This window comes from Ictidomys tridecemlineatus, chromosome 14 (genome assembly GCF_052094955.1).
Source record: "Ictidomys tridecemlineatus isolate mIctTri1 chromosome 14, mIctTri1.hap1, whole genome shotgun sequence".
In the NCBI taxonomy this organism is placed as follows: domain Eukaryota; kingdom Metazoa; phylum Chordata; class Mammalia; order Rodentia; family Sciuridae; genus Ictidomys; species Ictidomys tridecemlineatus.
The window spans coordinates 68,144,348-68,165,591 of NC_135490.1; the positions used below are offsets into that span (position 1 = coordinate 68,144,348).

The window sequence follows — 21,244 nt, forward strand, 5'->3', positions numbered from 1 at the left end:
GTCCTGCCTTCCACCCTTGTCCATGTTACACCTCCACATCCCCAGGAGGGTGTTGATCTGATCTCTATCACTATGGATGTGTCAATAGTTCTTATAAATGTACCTAAATGAGTTTATGCAAGGTGGATTGTTGGGCTCCTTTCAACAGCCATAATATTTGTGAGAGGAAGACATATTTTGTATGAATCACCCATTCCTGTGTTTTGCTCTATTATTAAAGTTAAAACTAGTGTGGATGTCTTATGAAAGATCTTGTAAGAATTCACAAAGAAATTCACAAAAAAGGGCTGTCCATATTGTTGAGAGCCACAGTGTAGTCGGAATGAGGCCTGGCATTTTGCTAGAGGGAATGGTTGAAAGGTGACCCTGCTCCGGGATTAGGGCGGCTGGGGGGGGGATTAGGGCGGATCCTGCTGCCTCGGGTGCCTGCTGCTTTGGAGTTCCTGTTGAGTTCCTGTTGAATGGGGTTCTGAGAGAATTGGTGCTTGGAGCCCAGTGGAGGGAGTTGTGTTCCCGGGAAGTGGGTGTAGAGTGCCTGTGAGAGTTCAGGAATAAAGAGTTGCTGTTTGAACCTACAAGGCTTTGTGGTAGCTCGGTTATTTTGTGCCCAGCCAGACTGCGGCACCATATATTAGGAATAGGTTTAATTTTTAAGCAGCTGGACTTCCTGCTCTCTGAAAGGTTGGTACCACTAACAGTGCAGAAGAGTTCTACTCCCCACACTATCTCACCAACATTTGTGTAGCCAGACTTTAAAGTTTTAGCTCTTCAACTGGTGTGCAATTATATCGTCTCATGATCTCAATTTTTATGAAGCTCTTGGTTTATTTTGACAAGTAACTTTTCATGTGATTATATGATGTGTATATGTCTTCTCAATAAACTGTGCTTTCAATTTTATTTTATTTTCTAATAGTTGGGCTTAGATTTTTTTTCATATAGAAAGAAGTCCTTTTTGAATATGACTTACAAACATTTTCTACCATTCTTTGTTCTGCTTTTTCATTCTTATAGCAATACCTTCCAAATATCTCTTCTTCATCTCAGTTGTCATTTTTGCTCCTTTCTTGTTCTTGTGATGATATCGTCTATAGGTAATCTTCATCTCTTTAAAGACTTTGTCCCAAGGAAATTTCATAAATGTACATTTTGCATTTTAGTTCTTGATCTATTTTCACTTAATCTTCATATACTATGTAGTAGGAGACTCCATAACTTAATGAGGTTTTGATTTAATTAAGTGATGGAGATACCAGCCTTGATTATAAAATGAAATCATAGGAAAATTGTGCTGAAGAATCAACCCCTGGGGAAGGGGGTTAATTTTCCTATACTTTGTAACTACCTGAGCTATATTACTTAATTTCTAGTATAAATTGTAGGTTACTATGCTAATGAACTGCTGTCTAAACTATAACCTCATTGGCTTAGTTTTTAGAAATATAGCTCTTAGTGAGATAAACTCAAGTCATCTTGAGTTACTGCTGCCTGAGGTGAAGGCCACTTCATGACAACACTCACAGGTATTTTACTATCTTTGTTCTACACCTACTTATTCCCTGTGCATGGTCTTTGGTCATGTAGGCCAAGAATTCAAACCCGTCAATGTTGTAATGGTTAAGAAATGTTGTTAAATTTCCTACTAAAGCCACATGTAACTCCAGTTTGGGGCTCAGAACTTTAGTATACTAGCTCATCTGGGTCTGACTATGTAAATAAATCTGAGTTCTCCAACCCTCCAATAGTGCTTGGTCTCTTACTGAGCATGATTTCCATAACAATTATAGTAGGGGGGGAATCTTCCCTCTGCTCCTAGCAGTTGCAGAACACTATAGGCAGTGGAGCTAGCAATTTGTGAAGCATTGTTCTGGATCTGGCTCACCTGTGAGCAAGTCCAAGCCAGTCCTGGGGGCTACGGCCCTCTGTACTGCACCTTGGGAAAAGCTGACCAGCTGTTGAGTAGGGTGTCAAGGGAGATCTGGGATGATGTCTTACGCCCCAATCCAGGTTGCCCTGTGTAGCCACTCTGTGGTTAAGGTATTGTAGAGCTTAAACCTACAGCCTGGGCTAGGCTTCCTGGGTTACCCAAAAAGAATGTGCTGTGCTGTCACTGCCCACCAGGGCCTCTAGCTGTTAGCTGGGTGGTTGCTCCAGTACTGCTGGTTACTTGGTCCCTGAGCCTGTTATAAGACCCATCAGGTTGAGACTGGAGCCAAGGCAATGCTGCCAATCCGACGGAGGTTCCCAGAACAAAGAAGCACACCATACTTATGGTCCAAAGTAGTTCTGGGAGGCAGGAGGAGACTGTAAGAGGACAGCCTTGGAAGGAGAGGTGGTATCCATAGTCTCCTCTGCTGCAGGCTTTGATGATGATGATGATGATGGCTCTGCTTGCTAGAAGGGAGGCCAGTGCATAGCCCATAACTGGGATCACTATAAGTAGGGCAGCATTCCAAGGACAGGTTCTCCATTGGTCCCCAGGAGGACTCCCAGATGAGGGCTGAGGAGTGGTTAGTGGGACAAAAGGCTGGCTCAAATGGGGGTTGGGACATGAGACCTGAGGTGTTGGGGAGCCATTGGAGTCTTATGCCATTGCTGGCTGCCTGTGCTGCCTAGGGCCATGGACCTAGGGGAATGGACAGGAGCTGTCCTTGGAGAAAGGTGGAGATGGAAATATCACTGTCATAGAAGGGGGAGTAGTGTCCATGGATAAGTCGGCCTGCACAGTTGGATATGCCAAGTCAGGTGAGCAGAGGACTTGGCTTTGGTGTCTGCAGAGACACTTTCAGCAGTTAAGTTCTGGCCGTAGCTCCTGGGGTTGTAGTTGGAAGGGACTAAAGTGGGGCTTAGGAAGGAATGAGGAGGAGGAACAGGAGGAGGAGCAGGAAAAGGAGGAAGATGAGAAGCAGAAGGAGGAGCAGGAGGAGGAGGAGCAGGAGGAGGAGGAGCAGGAGGAGGAGGAGCAGGAGGAGGAGGAGCAGGAGGAGGAGGAGCAGGAGGAGGAGGAGCAGGAGGAGGCCCCAGAGAAGGAGGAGGAGGAGCAGGTTGAAGAGGAAGAGGAGAAGCAGGATAAGGGACAAAATGAGGAGGAGGAAGAAGAGGATAAGGATGAGGAGGAAGAGGAGGAAGAGAATCGATGCACACAGGGGTTGGGGATTCCATTCTGCAGGCGATAGGCTTGGAGGGGAAATGGATCTGAATATGAGGTGTGGGGAGGTGAAAAATCGGAAGTGCCCCAGCTCTGTCAAATGAATAGGTGGTAAAACAAAGTAGAATTAACTCCTACTGTGGACCTGGTCCTCAAGGGACACAGAGGGTTAGTGGGAGGAGGTAGAGGAAAGGAATTGGGGATTCCCCCTTCATCATTATTTGGCAAGGGGGAAGGTAGAGGTACACACAGGTTTAGGGACCAAGCAGGCTAGAATTCCCACTGATTGCTGCCAAGAATAGCTGGGATCTTGGAGTATCCATGGTTGGGGTCAGTGAGTCTATAGTCCCACTATAGGCCCCAGGTGGGACGTAAGATTGGACAGGGAGAGGGATGGTGCAAGCCTGTGCAGCTTCTCTTCTCGCCTCCAAGGCCTCCATTTGATTCTCCGAGTTTTTCCTCTTTTTTTTTTTTTATAAAAACTTAGTGATGAAAGAAGTGTTTTTTTTTTTTTTTGAGAGAGAGAGAGAGAATTTTTAATATTTATTTTAAAAATTAAATTTAAATTTAATTTTTAAATTAAATTTTTAATTTAAATTTTAAATTAAATTTAAATTTTAAATTTAAAAATCGGCGGACACAACATCTTTGTTGGTATGTGGTGCTGAGGATTGGACCCGGGCCGCACGCATGCCGGGCGAGCGGGCTACCGCTTGAGCCACATCCCCAGCCCAGAGTTTTTCCTCTTTCCACCTGGAACTTCCCTCAACAGAGTGCCTGTGTCTTCCTCTAGACACAGAAGAGGCCTTTTAGCAGGTGGGGGCAGCCAACTTTGATGCCACGGCAGAGACAATGACATGGGCTTCTTTTTCTTTTTGAACCTTCAGGTATCAGCTCTAGCTGGAAGACAGCTCTCTAATGGACCACAGGAATGCTTTTGCCCACACACCACTTTGCTTGAGCTCTGGGGCCTGGAGAGCTGGGCAGATGGTGTTTCTCCAGCCTTTCTTTGGCCCACTTGTCTGGAAGTGAGGAGCAGCTGGGGTCTGGCTCTGGCAGCACTGCTGCCTCTGCATCAGCCTGAGCCATGGGCAGCCCTTCTGCAGCAAGTCTGTGGAAGCTGCAGATGACAGGTGTCCCACACGGAAGATCTTAGGAAACTCGTGGGTCTTCTCATTAAAGGTGTTTCTTTCCCTAGGTACAGGACTGAGTTCCAGAGAACTGAGGTCTTCCAGGGTCTTCAGAAGCTTTACTGATGTTTCTTCCTCTATTCTCAGGGCACCTGTTTCCACGTCCTCCTGTCTGTTCCTTTGGGAAACTCCTCCTCCTCCCCATAGACCACTCATTCTTCAGGCTGCTCTTCAATTGTTAGCTCTGTGTCCTCTGAAAGAGGAAGAGGGTGGTGAGTGGGTGTCATGATCTTTACAGCCCAATGGACTTGCTCAACTGCTGAAGGCAGCAGTACTGGTCTGTAGCGAGGAGGATGGACTCTTACTGTTCTGGATGGTCCGAATATCTGCTAGATGGTGTAGGACAGCACTGGATTTATCAGGGAGGCTTCAGGAGACCAGGGGCAGGATCCCCTGAGAAGACGGCAGCACCTGCAGGAGAAGGCCTGTGGGGCAGCTGATCCAGTCCTGGGAGGATGGAGATCCTGGCAGAAGTACCTGGAGGAGGGTTAATGGAAGCTGCTGGAGCAGCTCGGTGATCTTGCCACGGAATGGAAGCATTACCGGTCAGGTGTGCCTGATGTACCAAAAGGGCCAGTTGTCACAGCCTGCAACCACACTTGCTCTGAAGTTCGACCATTCAGATCAGTTGGTGAGGTCCAATTTGACACTAGTGACCAAACCAAAGGAGCTCAGCTGGACATCTGTTCCTCTGGAGACCAAAGGAGCAATATTGAGTTCACCTATTGTGACTTCTGGCTGGAATGCATGACAGAGAAAGGGCTTGGGGACAAGCCCTGTTGGTCAGAGGAAGGCTCCCAGGATAGGGAGCAAGGCTCAATGTCCACTGCTAGTCTGCGTGTAGAACTCCTCAAGACTCTGTGATGCTTCTTTTCCCACCAAATGATTCTCATCTCTTCAGAGTGTTAATTGGGGCTGCTTTCCTATTGGTTATTTGACATTCATACCACATGACTCCAAATGATACCTGTATGGATTCTCCTTGACATGAGGAGGTCATCTAGATTTATCAATTACCCAATCAAAACTGCCACCAATTACCCCAACAGCTCTACCCATGTTTCCTCAATAATTTCCAGCATGCTACAATTTTAGAAAAGCATTAGAATAATCTGTGGAACAGTCCAGCAGAAATCAGGAAGCAGTAATGGTGCCTGACTCTTTGATTTTGGCTTCAGGCAAAATATGTACATTTTGAATGGGATGAAGTTCCTTTTATTACATATATATATATATATATATATATATATGTATATATATATATATATATATATATATGTATATATATATATATATACACACACACACACACACAAACACACACACACACACACACACACACACACACACCTTTATTTGTGAACCATATTGATGGGATCAATATTCTTTCTGTTTCCTAGGACCACATTTCTCAGAGATCTCAGTCTGTGTTGGGCTGGCTGCTGTGCTGTGGCCCAAGGTGATGCAGAACACCTCATGTTTCAGAGGTGTCAGCTATGGGAAGCCAGCTCCACTCTGGTCATGAGGTGAGTCTGAACATCATGGAAGAAGGGTGTTTTTGCAGGATGCTTTTAAATTCATGGCTGCTGTGAAGCAGAGAGAAAGGAGGACCAAGTGCCAAAATATAATCTCCAAGGACATGCCCCCAGTGACCTACTTCTTCCAAACAATCCCCAACTTCTCCATTTACCACCCAATACAGTAGTACTTTCAAATCATTAATCCACCCAATGGATTTTTTCATAGATTATGTCACCAGTCTCATTATGTAATATTTTCACCTCTGAACATTCCTGCATTACCTCACTTCAGCTTTTGAGATACACCTAACTCCAAATTTCACAGGCCAAGCATGATCCCCAAAAGGCTATGAACATCTCACCATGGAAACTATGTTCAGTGTATCCCCAGGATACACTGGAGATACAAATATGAACAGTTCCAGCATTGCCCCAAACTGCAAGTCCAAAGTCTCTTCTGGGACTCAAATTTATTGTCAACCTTTGTGAAAATAAAAATCAACTCATGTATATCCAATATTCAATGGCAGAGTGTAAGTATTTCCATTCTAAAGGGAGAAATAGGCACATAGAAAGAAGAGATGGCTATGAACCAAGACTGAAATCCAGCTGGGCCAACAAGTCCTCTATCCCCATGCTGAGCATCGGGCACATGTTGTGGACAGAGGGCTCCAAAGGACTTGGGCAGCCTTGTCCCATGTCCTCTCACATAGGCCGGCTCTATCCCCAGCCAGCAGCATCCCCTGACATATCATCCACATTACCAGCATCTCTTCATCCCAGGGTCACTACTGCAGCTTCAGCCTTCTTCGTAGCTGCACATGTGACCCTCTCAGGGCTACCTACATGGATTCTCACCTCATTACACTTTGACCTGCCAGGCCTTCCTTTGCAATCTTGATGGAAGCCTTCATGACCACCTAATTCCAGCATCCTACATTCCTGCAGAACAAGAACCATGTGGCTGAAGCCAATGTCTGCCACCATCTCAGGCAGTAGCCAGACCTCTGAGGACCATGGAAGAGGCAACCTTTGAGTGGCTGCTTGAGCCATGGAGAAAAAGCTTCCTGAGATAATGCTAAGTGAAGTCAGTCAATCCCAAAAACACAAATGCCATATGTTTTTTTCTGATATAAGGAGGCTGACTCATAGTGGGGTTGGGAGGGGGAGCATGGAAGGAATAGATGAATTCTAGATAGGGCAGAGGGGTGGGAGGGAAAGGGAAGGGGCAGAGGATTAGCAAGGATGGTGGAATGTGATGGACATCATTATACAAAGTACATGTATGAAGACTTGAATTGGGTGTCAACATACTTTATATACAAACAGAAATACAAAAATTGTGGTATATATGTGTATTAAGAATTGTAATGCAAAAAAAAAAAAAGAATAGCATTACCTTAGATTAGGTAGAGGGAAGTGAAAGGAGGGGAAGGCAGGGGATGTGGGGATAAGAAAGATAGTAGAATGAAACAGACATTATTATTGTATGTATGTATGTATGTGAGTGTATGACCAATGTGATTCTACAATATGTATACTCAGAAAAATGAGAAATTATATCCCATCTATCTATTATACATCAAAGTATATAAGTGCATTCTATTGTCATGTATAACTAATTAAAACAAATTAAAAAATTTGAAAAAAAAGAAAAGAAAAAATTTCCTGGTAGTTTCTCTTCATAAGTTTCTCTTGTGATCATGATTTCTGTATGATCTTGCCAATTCCTGAAATGGCCTTAAGGTACCTCTCTACTGTGTCTGTGTAATTTCTTTAGAGTCTCTTTTATCACTGTAATGTGTGAACAACTACAACTTCCTGAGGCCAAGCATTACTCCACCTTTTATAACCAAAATGCAAGTTTACACTCTTCCTTCTGCTCCACAGTATCATAATAAACATGAATAAAATTTGCTAGCAACATCCATATCACTGCTTGAATGCTGTACTTCTTTGAAATTTCCTCCAGCAGATTAATAAGTATATTACCTCTAAATTTAGCCACATAAATTTGACAGGACATGTGCACAATGTATACAATATGTTTGCCAAAATGTGACATGTCTTCTAGTTCCTTTTCCAACAGAATCCTCCTGTGCAACCCCATGAGCAGTCTTTCCTATCAACAGTCTTATAAGCATTTTGATCTTCAGAGCTTGCACCAGAATCATATGATAAGCTTCACTTACAATGTTCAAAGCTTTTCCAGCTTATATCTCTAAGCTATTCAAAATTCTATCCCAATTACCATAAGTCTCCACAAGTTCCTGAACCACATAGTCTGACAAGTCACTGCAAGCCACTCACCTGTTGGCACCTATTTCTGTTATAGTTTTTTTTCTTGTCTTTATGATCAAAGAGATGCCAAGAATAATTAGAGGAGGAAAGTTTATTTCCCATGGCTTCAGAGGTAGTCCATAGTCAGCTGAGTTCATAATTCTGGGCCCACAATGAGGCAAAACATCATGGCAGAGGAGTGTAGTGGAAGAAAGCAGCTGAGGCATGACCACTGTGAAACAGAGAAGGAGCGAGCAACTCACCAAGCACAAAATGTAAACTCCAAGGCATGTTCACATGGAACTACTACTTCCTGCTTACACTTATCTCCCTTTTAATCACATTAATGCATAAAGGAACAACTTCATTTAGGGCTCCTCTAACCCTATCATTTCACCTCAAAACTTTCTTGCATGGTCTCACACAGGAGCTTCTGAGGGATACCACATATCAAAAACTGTAACACCTTATAGTGTCCCATTCAAACATGATTTGTCCTGTGATGCAAAGACTCCATTGAAACCATGCTGAGAGCAATGAGAATGGTCCCTTGAGTGAAACTATAGGAGGACAGACTAATGGAAAGTTTTGGGATAAAATGTCTCATTTCACAACTGTTGGTTTGGTTTTGCTTTTTGCACAGTGGGAATGTGCCTGAGGAACTTTGATACAAAACAGTTGTGCTAAATAGAGTTGTAAACCTATAACCAAGGTTCATGCCAATAAAAAGCAGGTAGGGTACAACTTTATCTGTACATCATCCCTAACACATTGAGAAGCTGTCCGAAAGTGAAAAATATGAAAGTGCAGATGAATTGGGAGTGGTTCAGATGAGAAGTAGTGGTAAAGCAAAATAAAACCATTCCATGAGCACCTTCAACTCTTGTCACTGTCCAAAGATCCCGTGATTGTTGCATCTGTTAGTTCTTCACATATGACACACACATAAAAAAAAAATAAATAAATAAAACAATGGTGGACCAACTCTGTGCATAAATCCTGAGGATCATGAATTGTGCTGCTCAGCCTGATGATCCGTGCTGCTCTGCCTATAACATACAATAGCACCCAACTCTGGCTGTCTTGTACAGAGGTTGCCCAGCATCGTAGGTGCTAGAAACCTTGACTCCTCCATGGCAGAGTTGGCAGGATGGGTAGCATGGATCTGCAGTGCACAGCAGCTCTAATTCACAACTCAGCAGTGACTGTCAGTTGGCCTCTGAGGACAACTGGGTTCAGTACCTGCCATTTTCATCATTGTCCTCAGTCTACTTTGTGCATCTGCAACTTGAAGGTGAAGCCCATTCATCCAAAGGGTGATCTCATTTGAAAACGATGATGGCACTGTCACTAAGTTTACAGAAGCAACTGTTGTAGAAATTTAAAATAATTACAGGGAGAAACCAGAAGAATTTCTATGACTACTTAACAATTGAAATATTTTATATGCTTAAAAAAATAAGTAAAGGAGAAATATTTTCCTATGAGAGTACTAAATTTTAGGAATTAGGATAGAGATGCTAAGCGGTGTATTCCATCAAGTAAGAGAACATCTGGCCTGCCAATAGCATTGTAGGAAAGCCTTGTCCAACTGACACATTTTGTCTGTCAAAATTAATGCTTAATGGTAGATGTCATCCAACTTTGTGACATGGAACTAACTCGTGCATCAGTGCTTGATAGAACAAAAGTCAGAACAAGGTTGTGTGGAAATCCAGTCTGGCTCTTGAATGTTCAGTCACCTTCTTGGCCGTGGTAATGGAGGCTGTAACAAGGGTTGGATCAGAGTGAGAACTCCAAACCCACCCTCCATTCCCTGAGCAGGGATGGTCTTTGTTTACTGAACAAGAAGGAAGCAGCTGAGGTGGAGAGATTCCCTGGCCTTACTAAGAGCAGTCTAGAAGGTGACTAGTGTTGCAGTAATTCACTTGCAGGTCAGCATGAGAAAAGAAAGAAGAAGCAGAGTAAGCAAAGCAGTAGCAGAAAAAAAGTCCTTTATTGTGTACAAGCAATCTTTTTATAGTATTGTGAACAAAGAAGGCAGCCTTCCAACATCAATAAATCAGGTCTTTCAGCTAATTAAACATAGCATACAGAAGTTTGACTTTCTAATCCGAAGTGACCTGTTTCTCATGGCTAATCTACTCTCAGCCCGGAGTATGCTGAGCTCTGCTCTTTGTTAAGAACAGTTAATAAAATTATTCTCAGCGTCCTCCTAGCCCACTTGGCAGAACATCCCATTTGCAGGCAAGTCCTCCCAAGGACAGCAGACACCTCGTTTTCAAGCATGTCCGCTGTTACCTATCTATACCTTGACAGAATATCCCGTTTGCAGGCAGACTCCATCAAGGACAGTAACAGTAACACAGTCACATCTGATTCTCTACAACTAGCACCACCACGAGAGTAAAATGCAGCTGTGTTGTGTCCTCCTGTTCCCATTCACAGAAACTACACAGGGCAGCACATATATCTGGCTTATTTAGTTCTTGATGTCAGATGGATAGAGATTCTCTTTCACAGCAGTCAGCCACTGCAGGACTTGGGTGGTCTCCATATGGAACACCTCTCCACCTTGAATCCTTTGTTTCTTTGGGGAAGTTTGAGTTCCCTGATGGGTCAGTCCAGTTGGTGAGTTCATTCCTATGGCAAAGGAGGTGGGGCCTGCAAATGGGAAGGAGTAGAAAAATCAGAGTAAGAAAGACACTTCCAGGGAATAAAACATTGGTTCATAGTATTCTCTATTGGGTGCTTCCATCTTGCCCTCTGTCGGAGCCAGCTGCTCAGATATATTTATTCATAGTTCAAAGCTAGTTGAGGGCAAGTATCAACAAATATTCAACAAGCCTTAGCCTAATTCACCAATGGTTAGCTGAGTCAAGAACCTCATTCCCTTGGTGCTGCAGTGCTCTGCTTTCAACCTGTGATGGGCTGAGTTCTCTGCTGCTTGGTACTGACCCTGAAGACTGATCCTCCCCACAAGGTCAACTGCTATATTTGATGACAAATATGCCACCTGAGGATCACAAGGCCAGACCCAATGTGACTACTCATGTCCCACATGTTAGAAAGGTCTTCCTTTAATTGAGATTAAATTTAATCTTTTTGAGAAATAGAAAGCTGCTCTACTCCAGCTTCTTCAATATAGAGAATGTGAAGCAAAGCAAAGCATAGTGTACAGAGTCATGGAAACGGGCACCTCAGGGTTCTCATGAGGACACACATCATGGAACAGTTTTATGATCAACGTCATGGTGCTATCAAACTCTTGACAACTTATGTAACTTCATTGCTGCCCTGTTTCTGCCTGGTCACATTTCCTCCTGTAAAGCCCAATTCTGCTTTCTATGTAAACACAATATGCATTCATTCTTACATCAGTTCCAATCCACTGTTATTTACTCTTTATAGTAATTTTAGATAATTTTTACTCTACAGTATTTTCAAACTTTAGAAATACTGTTAAGACAATTCTATATGGGAATTCTTTCCTCATTGATCTAACCAATCTTGTTGAACTAATCTTGTTAAGCAAACAGCATTTAAATATTTTAACATATGATTAATAAAGGAGACAGGTCTATATTATAATAGTTGAAATATTCATATATATATGTGAAATATTGAAGTGTGTTTGCAAATGAATCCCAAACTTTTCTTCCTAGTGGGGGAGGGAAGACCACTGAAACTACCTGGACAAACTTTATTTCCTGTCTCTCCATGAGAGTTATTTGGAATGTCTAGGAGAAGTCACAGACTTTTCACATTTTGCCACATGTACTTTATCTTGCCTCTTTCCCTAATTCAACCTTTCTAAACAGTCTGAGAAGAATATTTGTCTCTCACAACCCTGGACACTTAATGCCTTTACTGTGCTGTGAATTGTCCAGGACAGCACATTCTCTCCCATAACCCTGGAAAATTCCTACATTTAGGAAACTAACATTGACACAATACTTCCTCCAGTCTATAGCCCACTTTGTTAGTTGTCCTGCTGTCATCCTCCATGCTTGATTGAAGTCCAGGCTCCCACAGTTCATACACTTATCACATCTCTTTAGTCTCCTTTATAGTTTTAGAAAATTTTCAAGTTTGCCTACTTCTGAAATTTAGAGACAAAGACTGTGGCATTTCTGGTGTGTGTGTGTGTGTGTGTGTGTGTGTGTGTGTGTGTGTGCATATACACACATATGCTGCTTCATTGGTGATTATGTCTTGAGCTATTATGTCAAAAGCCAACATTTGCAAAGCATATTTTACCTCAAAAGTAACACTGGGAAGAAATAGCAACCAGAAATCAAACCCCAAATATGTGGCATCAGGCCTACAATATAGAAAGAGCTGTGGACATGTCTGCCATGCTTACCAAATTGAGTCAGCCTAAGAACTTGGCAGGCAGGAGGTGACTAGAACATGACAGCCTTCGATGGAGGGGTCGTATCCATGTGCTTTTCACTGGCAGCCTGGGAGGTTGGTGGTGCAGAGGCCCTCTGTGCCAGGGTGGAGGCCGGTGAGTGGACCTTCACTGGCAGCATGGTAACCATGGGGGCATTGGGAAGAGAGGCTCTTTGCTGTCCAGCAGGGTTCCCAAATGCAGGCTGAGGGGTGGGTGGTGGGACAATGGGATGGGACAGATTGGGGTTGGGTTGGGAGAACTGAAGGGTTGGGGGGCCAGGGAGGACTGGTCCCTTTGCTAGCTGCCTGTGCTGCCTATGGCCATGGACATTGCTGTCACTGGACACAGAAGATGGGAAAATGACCGCCATGGAAGGGGGGATAGTGTCCATGCCCGTGTCCTCAGGCAGCACAGCAGGATGCTGGGAAAGGTGAGCCGATGACATGGCTATGAGGGTTGGAGGGACGGAGTGCTGGCCCTGGGTATTGGGGTTGTGGGTGGAAGGGACAGGAGTGTGTCTTGGAAAAGAATGAGGAGGAGGAGGAAGGGGGCAGCAGGAGGAGCAGCCAAAGGAGAGGGAACATTAGGAGGAGGAAGAGGAGGAGGAGCAGGAAAAGGAGTTGGAGGAGGAGGAATGGGAGGAGGAGGAATGGGAGGAAGAAGAAGAGGAAATGGAGAAGGGGCAGGAGGAAAAGGAGAAGGAAGAGGAGGAGGAAGAAGAGGAAAAGGAGGAGGGGAAGAGGAGGAGGAAGGGGAGGAGGAGGAAAAGAAGTAAGGGGAGGAGGAGGAAAAAGTGAAGGAAGAGGAGAATGAAGAGGAGGAGGAAAAGAAGAAGGAAGGGGAGGAGGTGGTGGAGGAGGAGGAGGAGGATCAATACACATAGGGGTTGGGGATTCTGTTCTGGAAGAGGTAGGATTGGAGGGGAAAGGGACCTGGGTAGGAGGTGTGGGAAGGTGAAACACATTAGGGGTAATTCCAACATGGGGACTGGGGCTGAAGGGAGAAGGAGGTTTCCTGGGAAGAGGCAGTGGAATATTAGATGAGGGGGAAGGTGGAGGGATGGGTAGGTTCAGGGGCCCAGCAGGCTCGAATTCCATTGGGATGGGGGAGGGGTCAGTGGGTGGGGGGAGGGGGCCTGCATTCCAGGTAGGGCCTGCAGGTGGGGAGGATGAATGGACAGTGGTGGTGCAGTCCTCCAGAGCCTCTCTTCCGCCCTGGGCGACCTGTGTCTCAGGCTTCACGTGCTTACTTCTGGCACTCTGAACCCTCCTCAGGGTGCCTTTTGAACATAAAAGTGGCCGCTTTGCAGGTGGGGGCAGCCCATCCTGATGCCAGGCAATCAGTGATGGCAGGGCCACTGGCATGAGCAGCTTTCTTTTATGCGGCCTCCTGGAAGCAGCAGTTAGTGAGGGCCAACCCTGGGATAGAACACAGGTGGGCTTCAGGCCCTGCTCTCCCTGGATGGATGGGGAGGCAGACAGGCAGATCCACTTCTTGGGCGACACCGGGGGCCTCTCCAGAACACTATTTCCCTCTGGGGGCCAAGAACTGGCCTCCAGGGCACTGAGGTCTCCCCGAGTGACCTCCTCCGTCTTCTTCTCCTCCTCCTTCAGCTTCTCCTCCTCCTTCAGCTTCTCCTCCTTGTCCTTCTCCTCCTCCTCCTCCTCTTCCTCCTCCTCCTCCTTCTTCTCCTCCAGCTTCTCTTCTTTCTCCTCCTTCAGCTTCTCCTCCTGCTCCTCCTCCTGATGGATCTTGCTTTTTTCTCGATGTTCCTGGGCCCTGAGCTCAGCTTCCTTACACGCACCAACAGGGCAGCGAGCAGCTGTCATGGGCCCCTCAGCTTGGTGGATGGGCTGAGGAACTGAAGGCAGGAGGAGTGGCCTGTGCCCAGGAGGGGGGACCCTTACTGCTGTCCAGGGGCCGAACATCTGGGAGTTGTTCCTCGATAGCACCGGCTTTTTGGGGAACGGCCCCCAGGACGTGGGCAGCAGGATCCCCCGACAGAGGAGCGGGCCTCTGTCCCTGCCAGCAGCAGGAGGCCCCCAAGGTCGGGGATCCTGGAGGAAGCGCCTGCTGGCAGGGCTGAGGGGAGCGGCAGGTGCAGCGGGGTGGTCCCTGTGAGGAGAGGGAGCCTCCCAGGCGAGGCGCAGGGGAGTTTGATGGGCCACTAGGGCCCTGCGGCGCAGCCTGCGACCGCACTTGGCCAGAAGACTGCCCATGGAGGGCACGGGGGCTCGTCACTAGGCACAAGTCCACACTAGTCCAACGCTGTTCAGCACAGAGCAGCTTGGCTGAGAAGCCAGCTCCTCCTTGGATCAAAGGCTGAACTGGAGTTTAGCCTTTGTGACGTGTGGATGGAACCTGTGACGCAGAAAGGACTTGGGCCAAGGCGGTTGGTCAAAGGAAGGCTCCAGGGTGAAGAGACCCCCACCCCCACTTGGTCTGAGCTCAGGCTGCTTCTGACTCTGCGCTGCTTCTTCTCCCACACCCACCGCACAGTTATTCTCACCCTCCAGAGGGTCATTCTCAGGCTGCTTTCCTCTGGGTTACTTAGGCAGTCATTCCACTTGGCTCCAAAAATGTCTCTACGGCTCTACTGGACATGACTGTAGCCTTCCAGAGTCTAACCACCATCAGTTGCACCCAGATAGCTCTAGTCAATTTTTCCTCCATAGTTCCCACCATACTATCAAGTTAGAAAACCATTACAGTGGTCCCTGGAACTGTCCCACAGAATCCTTGAGCTAGTAATGGTGCCTGACTGTGATGTTACTTCAGGTAAAATAAGTATATTTTCTTTGGGAAGAGTTCCCTTTCATCCTGACCAAAGCATATACACATCTTTCTCTCTACACCACACTCAAGGTGTGCAGTGTTCTTCCTGTTCCCTAGCATTGCATTTTCCAGAGATCTCAGTCCATGTTTGGCTGACTGCATTGCTCTGGGGCTAAGATGATGCAGAACGTTTCATGTCTCAGAGGTGTCTGTCCATGGGCAGCCAGCTCCATTGCCCTGGGCCAGAGGTGGAGCAGAACATTAGGGCACAAGGACAGTTGGAAAGGCAGCTGCTCACCTCATGGCAGCCACAAAGCAGAGAGTAAGAAGGAGCAAATGGCAAGATTTATCTCCAGGGGTTTGCTACTAGTGGCCTAGTTTGCTACTTGTGGAGGCAGCTTTACTGCAACTTCTCTGGCCAAACTCAAGTTTGCCCTCTGCTACCTGCTATTCATTTTCACAGAAATCTGGACAAATGCTGCTAGCAATATCCATACCACTGGATGAAACTGAAATATTCATGCTGCATTGAAATTTTTTCCACTAGAATATTTAAGACATCGCCTCTAAATTCAGCCACACAGTGCCAGGACATGTGTAAAATACAAAATGACAATGAATTTGCTAGAATGTAACATGAATGCCCTCTAGTCCCACTTCCAATAGAGTACTCCTTCTCCTCAGCAACCTCATGAGCACAGTCTTTAGTATTGATAGTCCTTTTGCATTCTGGCCTTCTGAGCCTCCACCAAACTCACACCCAAAGCTCTGCTTACCATGGTGAAAGCTTTTCCAGATGGCATCTCTCAACTTTTGAAAATTCTACCCCAAATTCCAAAAGGACCTAGACATTATTAAACCACATGGTCAGATTAGTCACAGTAAGGAACTCAACTCCTGGTAATCATTTCTAGTCTAGTTAGCTTTTTTGCCACTATGATCAGAAGACAATACAATTCCTCGTACGCTCATTGGGACATTCTGACACCACTGTTCCATGTACTACCCATCTTGTGCTCCAGAATAGGCCCCAGTAAAGCCTCTTGCATATGAATTTTAAATTTTTTTTAAGTTATACATAACAGTAGAATGCATTTTGATACCTTATAGGTACATGGAGTATAACTTCCCACATTTTGGTTGTGCATGATATGGATTTACACTGGTCATGTATTCATATATGAACATAGGAAAGTTATGTCTCGTTCATTCTATTTTACCTTTTCTCATCCTTTCTCCACTTTTCTCATCCCTTCTCCCTTCCCTTCATTCCTCTTTGTCTAATCCAATAAACTTCTATTCCCCTTCCCCTTATTGTTAGCATCTGCATATCCAAGAACATCGACCTTTGGTTTTTTGGAATTGGTTTATTTCATTTAGCATCATAGTCTCCAGTTCCATCCATTTACCAGCAAATGTCATGATTTTATTTTTATGCTTTTAATATTCCATTGTGTAAATATACCCCATTTTCTTTATCCATCATCTGTTGAAGGGCACCTATGTTGCTTCCATAGCTTAGCTATTGTGAATTGAGTTCTGAAAATATTGATATGGCTGCAACACTATGGTATGATGATTTTAAGTATTTTGGGTATATGTCAAGGAGTGGGATAACTAGGTCTACTGATGATTCCATTCCAAGTTCTCTGAGGAATCTCTGTACTGCTTTCCAGAGTGATTCTACCAATTTGCATCCTCACCAGCAATGTATAAGTGTACCTTTTCTCCCAACATCCTTGCCAATATTTACTGTTCTTTACATTCTTGATAATTGCCATCATGACTAGAGTGAGATGAAATCTCAGTGTAGTTTTAATTTGAATTTCTCTAATTGCTAGAGATGTTGAACACTTTTTCATATATTTTTGAATGATCATATTTCTTCTGGGAAGTATCTGATTAAGTTTTGGGGGTTTGGGGGGGCTGTTTTTTTAGTTCTTTCTGTATTCTGGAGATTAATGTTCTATCTTGCCGATGGTTTACTTATTTGTTCCTCATTTTTGTCTTGGATAGAGTGGGCTGAGCTGGTTTCACCAAGAGATGGTGACGCCAAGAGATGCTGGGCTACAGGACATCTCAGGGTCAACTCCAGAACTCCTGTGTGATCCTGCCCCCAATGGAATGCACTTCAGAAGTTCACACTGCTCCACTGGAGGTTTTCAGCTGCTGCAGAGGAGAAGACCAGACTCTCCACTGCAGGCTGATCCTCAAGTCTGCAAAGAGATTGTGCAAGTAGGGATCCCAGATTTCCATTTCAGCTTTAGAGCTGGCCTATTGGAAGAATCCATATGACAAAGTGACAGAAACAATCACAGGACAGACAGGTACCTCTAGGAAGGTAGCAGCCCCACCCAAATGTTCTAGATCCTGAAATCACAAGATTCTTCTACTGACACTTAGAGGAGGAGACCTTCTCATACCCCCACCACACCGAAAACTTGGATTTCATGTCACTGATCAAGACTTAGAGCTGCATAAGGAAGCAGCCCTATAGCATACCAAGGGTCCTGAGCGCTACCCAAGCCCTCTAGAATTGAAGTGATGGGCAACCTTCCTGCTCCCTACTGCTGCCATAGGGATGGCTGGGGGATGGGCCCCAGTGCCCTCATGGGCCAGGCTCTGCCAGGCTCCACCCCAGTCTGGTGGGTGCTCTGCTATGTCTCTGCCAACCTGTCTGGGAGGCCAGCTGGCCGCCAGGTGGACAGCAGACTGGGCCTGCGCAGCCACTCCAGAAGCTCTGAGGTCCAGGCCAGAGGAGTTCAGAGGCTTCCATGCTGCAGCTGGCCTGCAACAGAGCCTAGGCAAGAAGGTAGGGACATCATGTTCTCCCTCAAGTCACCCAGACCCACCTCCAGGGCCTACCTCCTGCCGCCGCCACAGACTGAATACAAGATCAATTCGGAACCAAAGATTAAGTAACTGGAGCCAGAACTTTTGCCAGGAAAAATTGTTTATTTAAATAAAGTCAGCTTTTATAAGAAAATGCATTGCAACATACACAAGTCAGTATGATTTGTGGGGACAGCTGATATGCAGTAACTTCAAAATCTCCTTTATTATGGATGACCCAATAGCATTATAGAAAACTTCTTCTTGGAGAACATGATGACCCTTTAACATGTATTGAACAAAATATCACAATAAATGACCATAAGAGGTAGCAGAAAGTCCCAGGTTCCAACAAGAAATCTAAACAGGGTTTATTGTAAAGATTTCAGAATTGTTAGATTTTTGCTTTGATGAATTAGGTCCTGAAAGTGCCCCAAAGGTATGCCTTGCAATAGCTCATGATTCTTCCCAGCCAACAGACCTCCAGCTACTCTTTGCATTTGAATAAGTTGGGCGAAAAATACCACAATTCAGCTAACAAATTAATGGAATACCCTCAATAGGTGGAGGAGGAGGAAGTAGTGGAGCTAGTGGTGGCAGCAGCCAGAGAAACCCACTACTTGAAACTTACTCACATTGGGACAGAGAAATCAAGAGGACTGGTGCTCTCAGGTGGAGAGTCTGTTCTGTGAATGAGGGTTACAGGAGATTGACTTGCCTTCCAGAGTACTTTGTAGTGCCAAGTTCTTTAGCAGAGCAACATCTGAAAATCTTTTCGCATTCTTTTGTTGGAAGAAGCATGTCACTCTGCTATTAAAGCCACTCAATGGTAGTGCTCTTGTGTGAATAGCCCTCATTAAAGATGTGTTGCAGCAGAGAAAACTGACCAGAGGATTTGTTATGCAATAACTAAAACTCATCCACAGAGAAGTTATGTTTACAACTCAGGTTTGGATAAGATCTTGCCTAATGTTCAAGAAATACAGGCGACATTAGTAAAACTTAAGCAACTATGCATTCATAAAACTTTTGAAGAAATGTAGAGAAATGGCTATCTTCACTAGAAAATACTCTGTGGTTAGAATATGTCAGGGCTTTTCTTAAATATTTAGCAGAACTTGTGTACATGCTAGAAAGCAAACATCTCTCTATAATACTACAAGAGGAGGAGGGAAGAGACTTAAGTTGTCTTATAGCTTCTCATGTTCAAGTGATGCTGAATCCATATTTTAGGATAATTACTGGATTTCAGAGTCTGCTACAGAAGGAGTGGCCCATGGCAGGATTTCACTTCCTAAACAGATGCAACCATTTGAGGAGATCAGAAAAAGAGTCTCCCTTATTTTTGCTGTTCTTGAATCCATGTGGCAACTGTTAGAACAGTACCCAGCAGCCTTTGAGTTTCCTGAGACTTACTTAGCAGTGCTTTGTGACAGAATCCAGTTCTCACTGTTCAGCACCTTCCTGTTCCACTTTCCTCATCAACAGGTGAAGCAAAGCACAGAATTTGTTATAAGCAAAAATATCCAATTGGGTGATGAAAAGGGCTTAAAATTCCCTTCAGTTTGGTCTCCTCAGTTCACAGCAAAGGACCGCACACTTTCTCACAACCCCTTCTACAATGGAAAGAGCACGCCTTGCATACAGAATGGCTCTATCAAGTCTTTTAAACAAATGAAGAAAAGCTACAGCTCCACACTAAGAGGAATGCCATCTTCCATAAAGAATGGAATCATCAGTGACCAAGAATTAGTGCCCAGGAGAATTAACTCATTAACTAAAGCCACTTAAGCAAACCCACAGCAAGAACAATGATATGGAGCAATATTTTAGAGAGTGGTTTTCCAAACCAGCTGACCGGCACAGGGTTATTCTGCCACGTCTCTGGAACCCACAAAAACCTGTGGAAACTGTGCTACTTCTGCTGGATCCCTGAGGCTCAGAACAATCTTGGGGGTCCATCACTGCCTTTCACAAGCTCTCCCTTGTGGCTCATGAAGTGGATGCGCTCAGTAGACCACAGCAGTGCAGCCCCTGAGAAGCCTTCTATGCAGAGCTGGACGTACTTCAGAGCTAGTGGCCCTCATGACACCTAAGGGACATCAGAGTTTCTCTCCTCTTCCTTCCCATGTTTTCCTGCAGGAAATCTGTGCAGATGAGGTATTTTAGGAACACCAGTAAGCAAACTGTAAAGTCGGGCCAAAATGGGGTTCTCTACCAAGACACTTGCAAATGAAGACTAAAATGTAGTATTTTCGAACATTTTGAGGCAAGCTCTAAAATTTTCCCTCTGAATCAAAATTGTTAACCTAGGCATTTAAAAACTCTGATAACTTTATATGTAAGAATAATAGATGAAATTGCTCTAATATTTAAAAATATGTTGAACCATTCTCCCTTCACAGTTATTGTAAGAGAAATATAATTTTATTTTTTATGTTCTCTTTCTATCATTATAGTTCTGGCTCATTTTAGGTGATGTGCAGACAAAGCTTCTCCGTTCTTATAACTATGATAAAACTAATCAGGTTTTCTTTACTAAATTTATTTTGTCTGCATCCATTTTTCCTATCTACTAAAGCTGACCTGAACCTGATCAGATTAGCAACTTAAAGAAGTAGAGGACAGGAAAGTTAAGAAATGAGTATTTAGTATATTTCCAGGAACATCCAGTAAAACCCACAACAAACTTCAGTAGGTATTCCTGTAATTTTTTTTTTTTTGGTCACATTCTGTTTCTCTAATTGAGCTTACATGAGCTCAATTCATTCATTGTTTTGAGGCTAAATTTTTGATCACCTTGTTTGGTCCTTAGACAACTGTGTTTCAAAATCATGAGTTTGCTTTTAACTCCACAAGACTAACTTTAAAATGATGTGCACTGTAACCTTATAGTATCACTGTAGATAATAAAACTGAGAGGTGCTTTTGACTTAAGATATGAATAACAGAGAAAAATCTCATTCACTTTTTAAAATTAGGGGGTTAAAATACCACTGCAACTGAACATAGGTTTTTCATACTAAGCTCCATAACAGTAGCCAGGAGTTCTCAAAGCCATATTTCTGTCCTTTTGAAAATCACTGAGGACACAGCAGCTGTT

At 44.5% G+C, this 21,244-nt stretch overlaps 1 protein-coding gene and 1 pseudogene across 2 annotated transcripts in view; both read left to right on the forward strand.

The window, feature by feature from the left end:
• Hgsnat (heparan-alpha-glucosaminide N-acetyltransferase) overlaps positions 1–7,788 on the forward strand; it is a 73,494-nt gene extending 65,706 nt beyond the window's left edge. Inside the window, exons 18-19 of one of the 2 annotated variants that reach the window (XM_078031299.1) lie at positions 5,739–5,864; positions 6,740–7,788. In XM_078031299.1, coding sequence (XP_077887425.1) covers positions 5,739–5,863 — 125 coding nt within the window. In that variant the 3' untranslated portion in view covers position 5,864; positions 6,740–7,788. The remainder of the gene's footprint in view (positions 1–5,738; positions 5,865–6,739) is intronic. The other variant, XM_078031300.1, reaches the window with a different exon arrangement.
• Positions 7,789–17,278: 9,490 nt separating this feature from the next.
• Positions 17,279–20,438, forward strand: LOC144370491 (myotubularin-related protein 10 pseudogene; annotated as a pseudogene).
• The last annotated feature ends 806 nt before the right edge of the window (positions 20,439–21,244 follow it).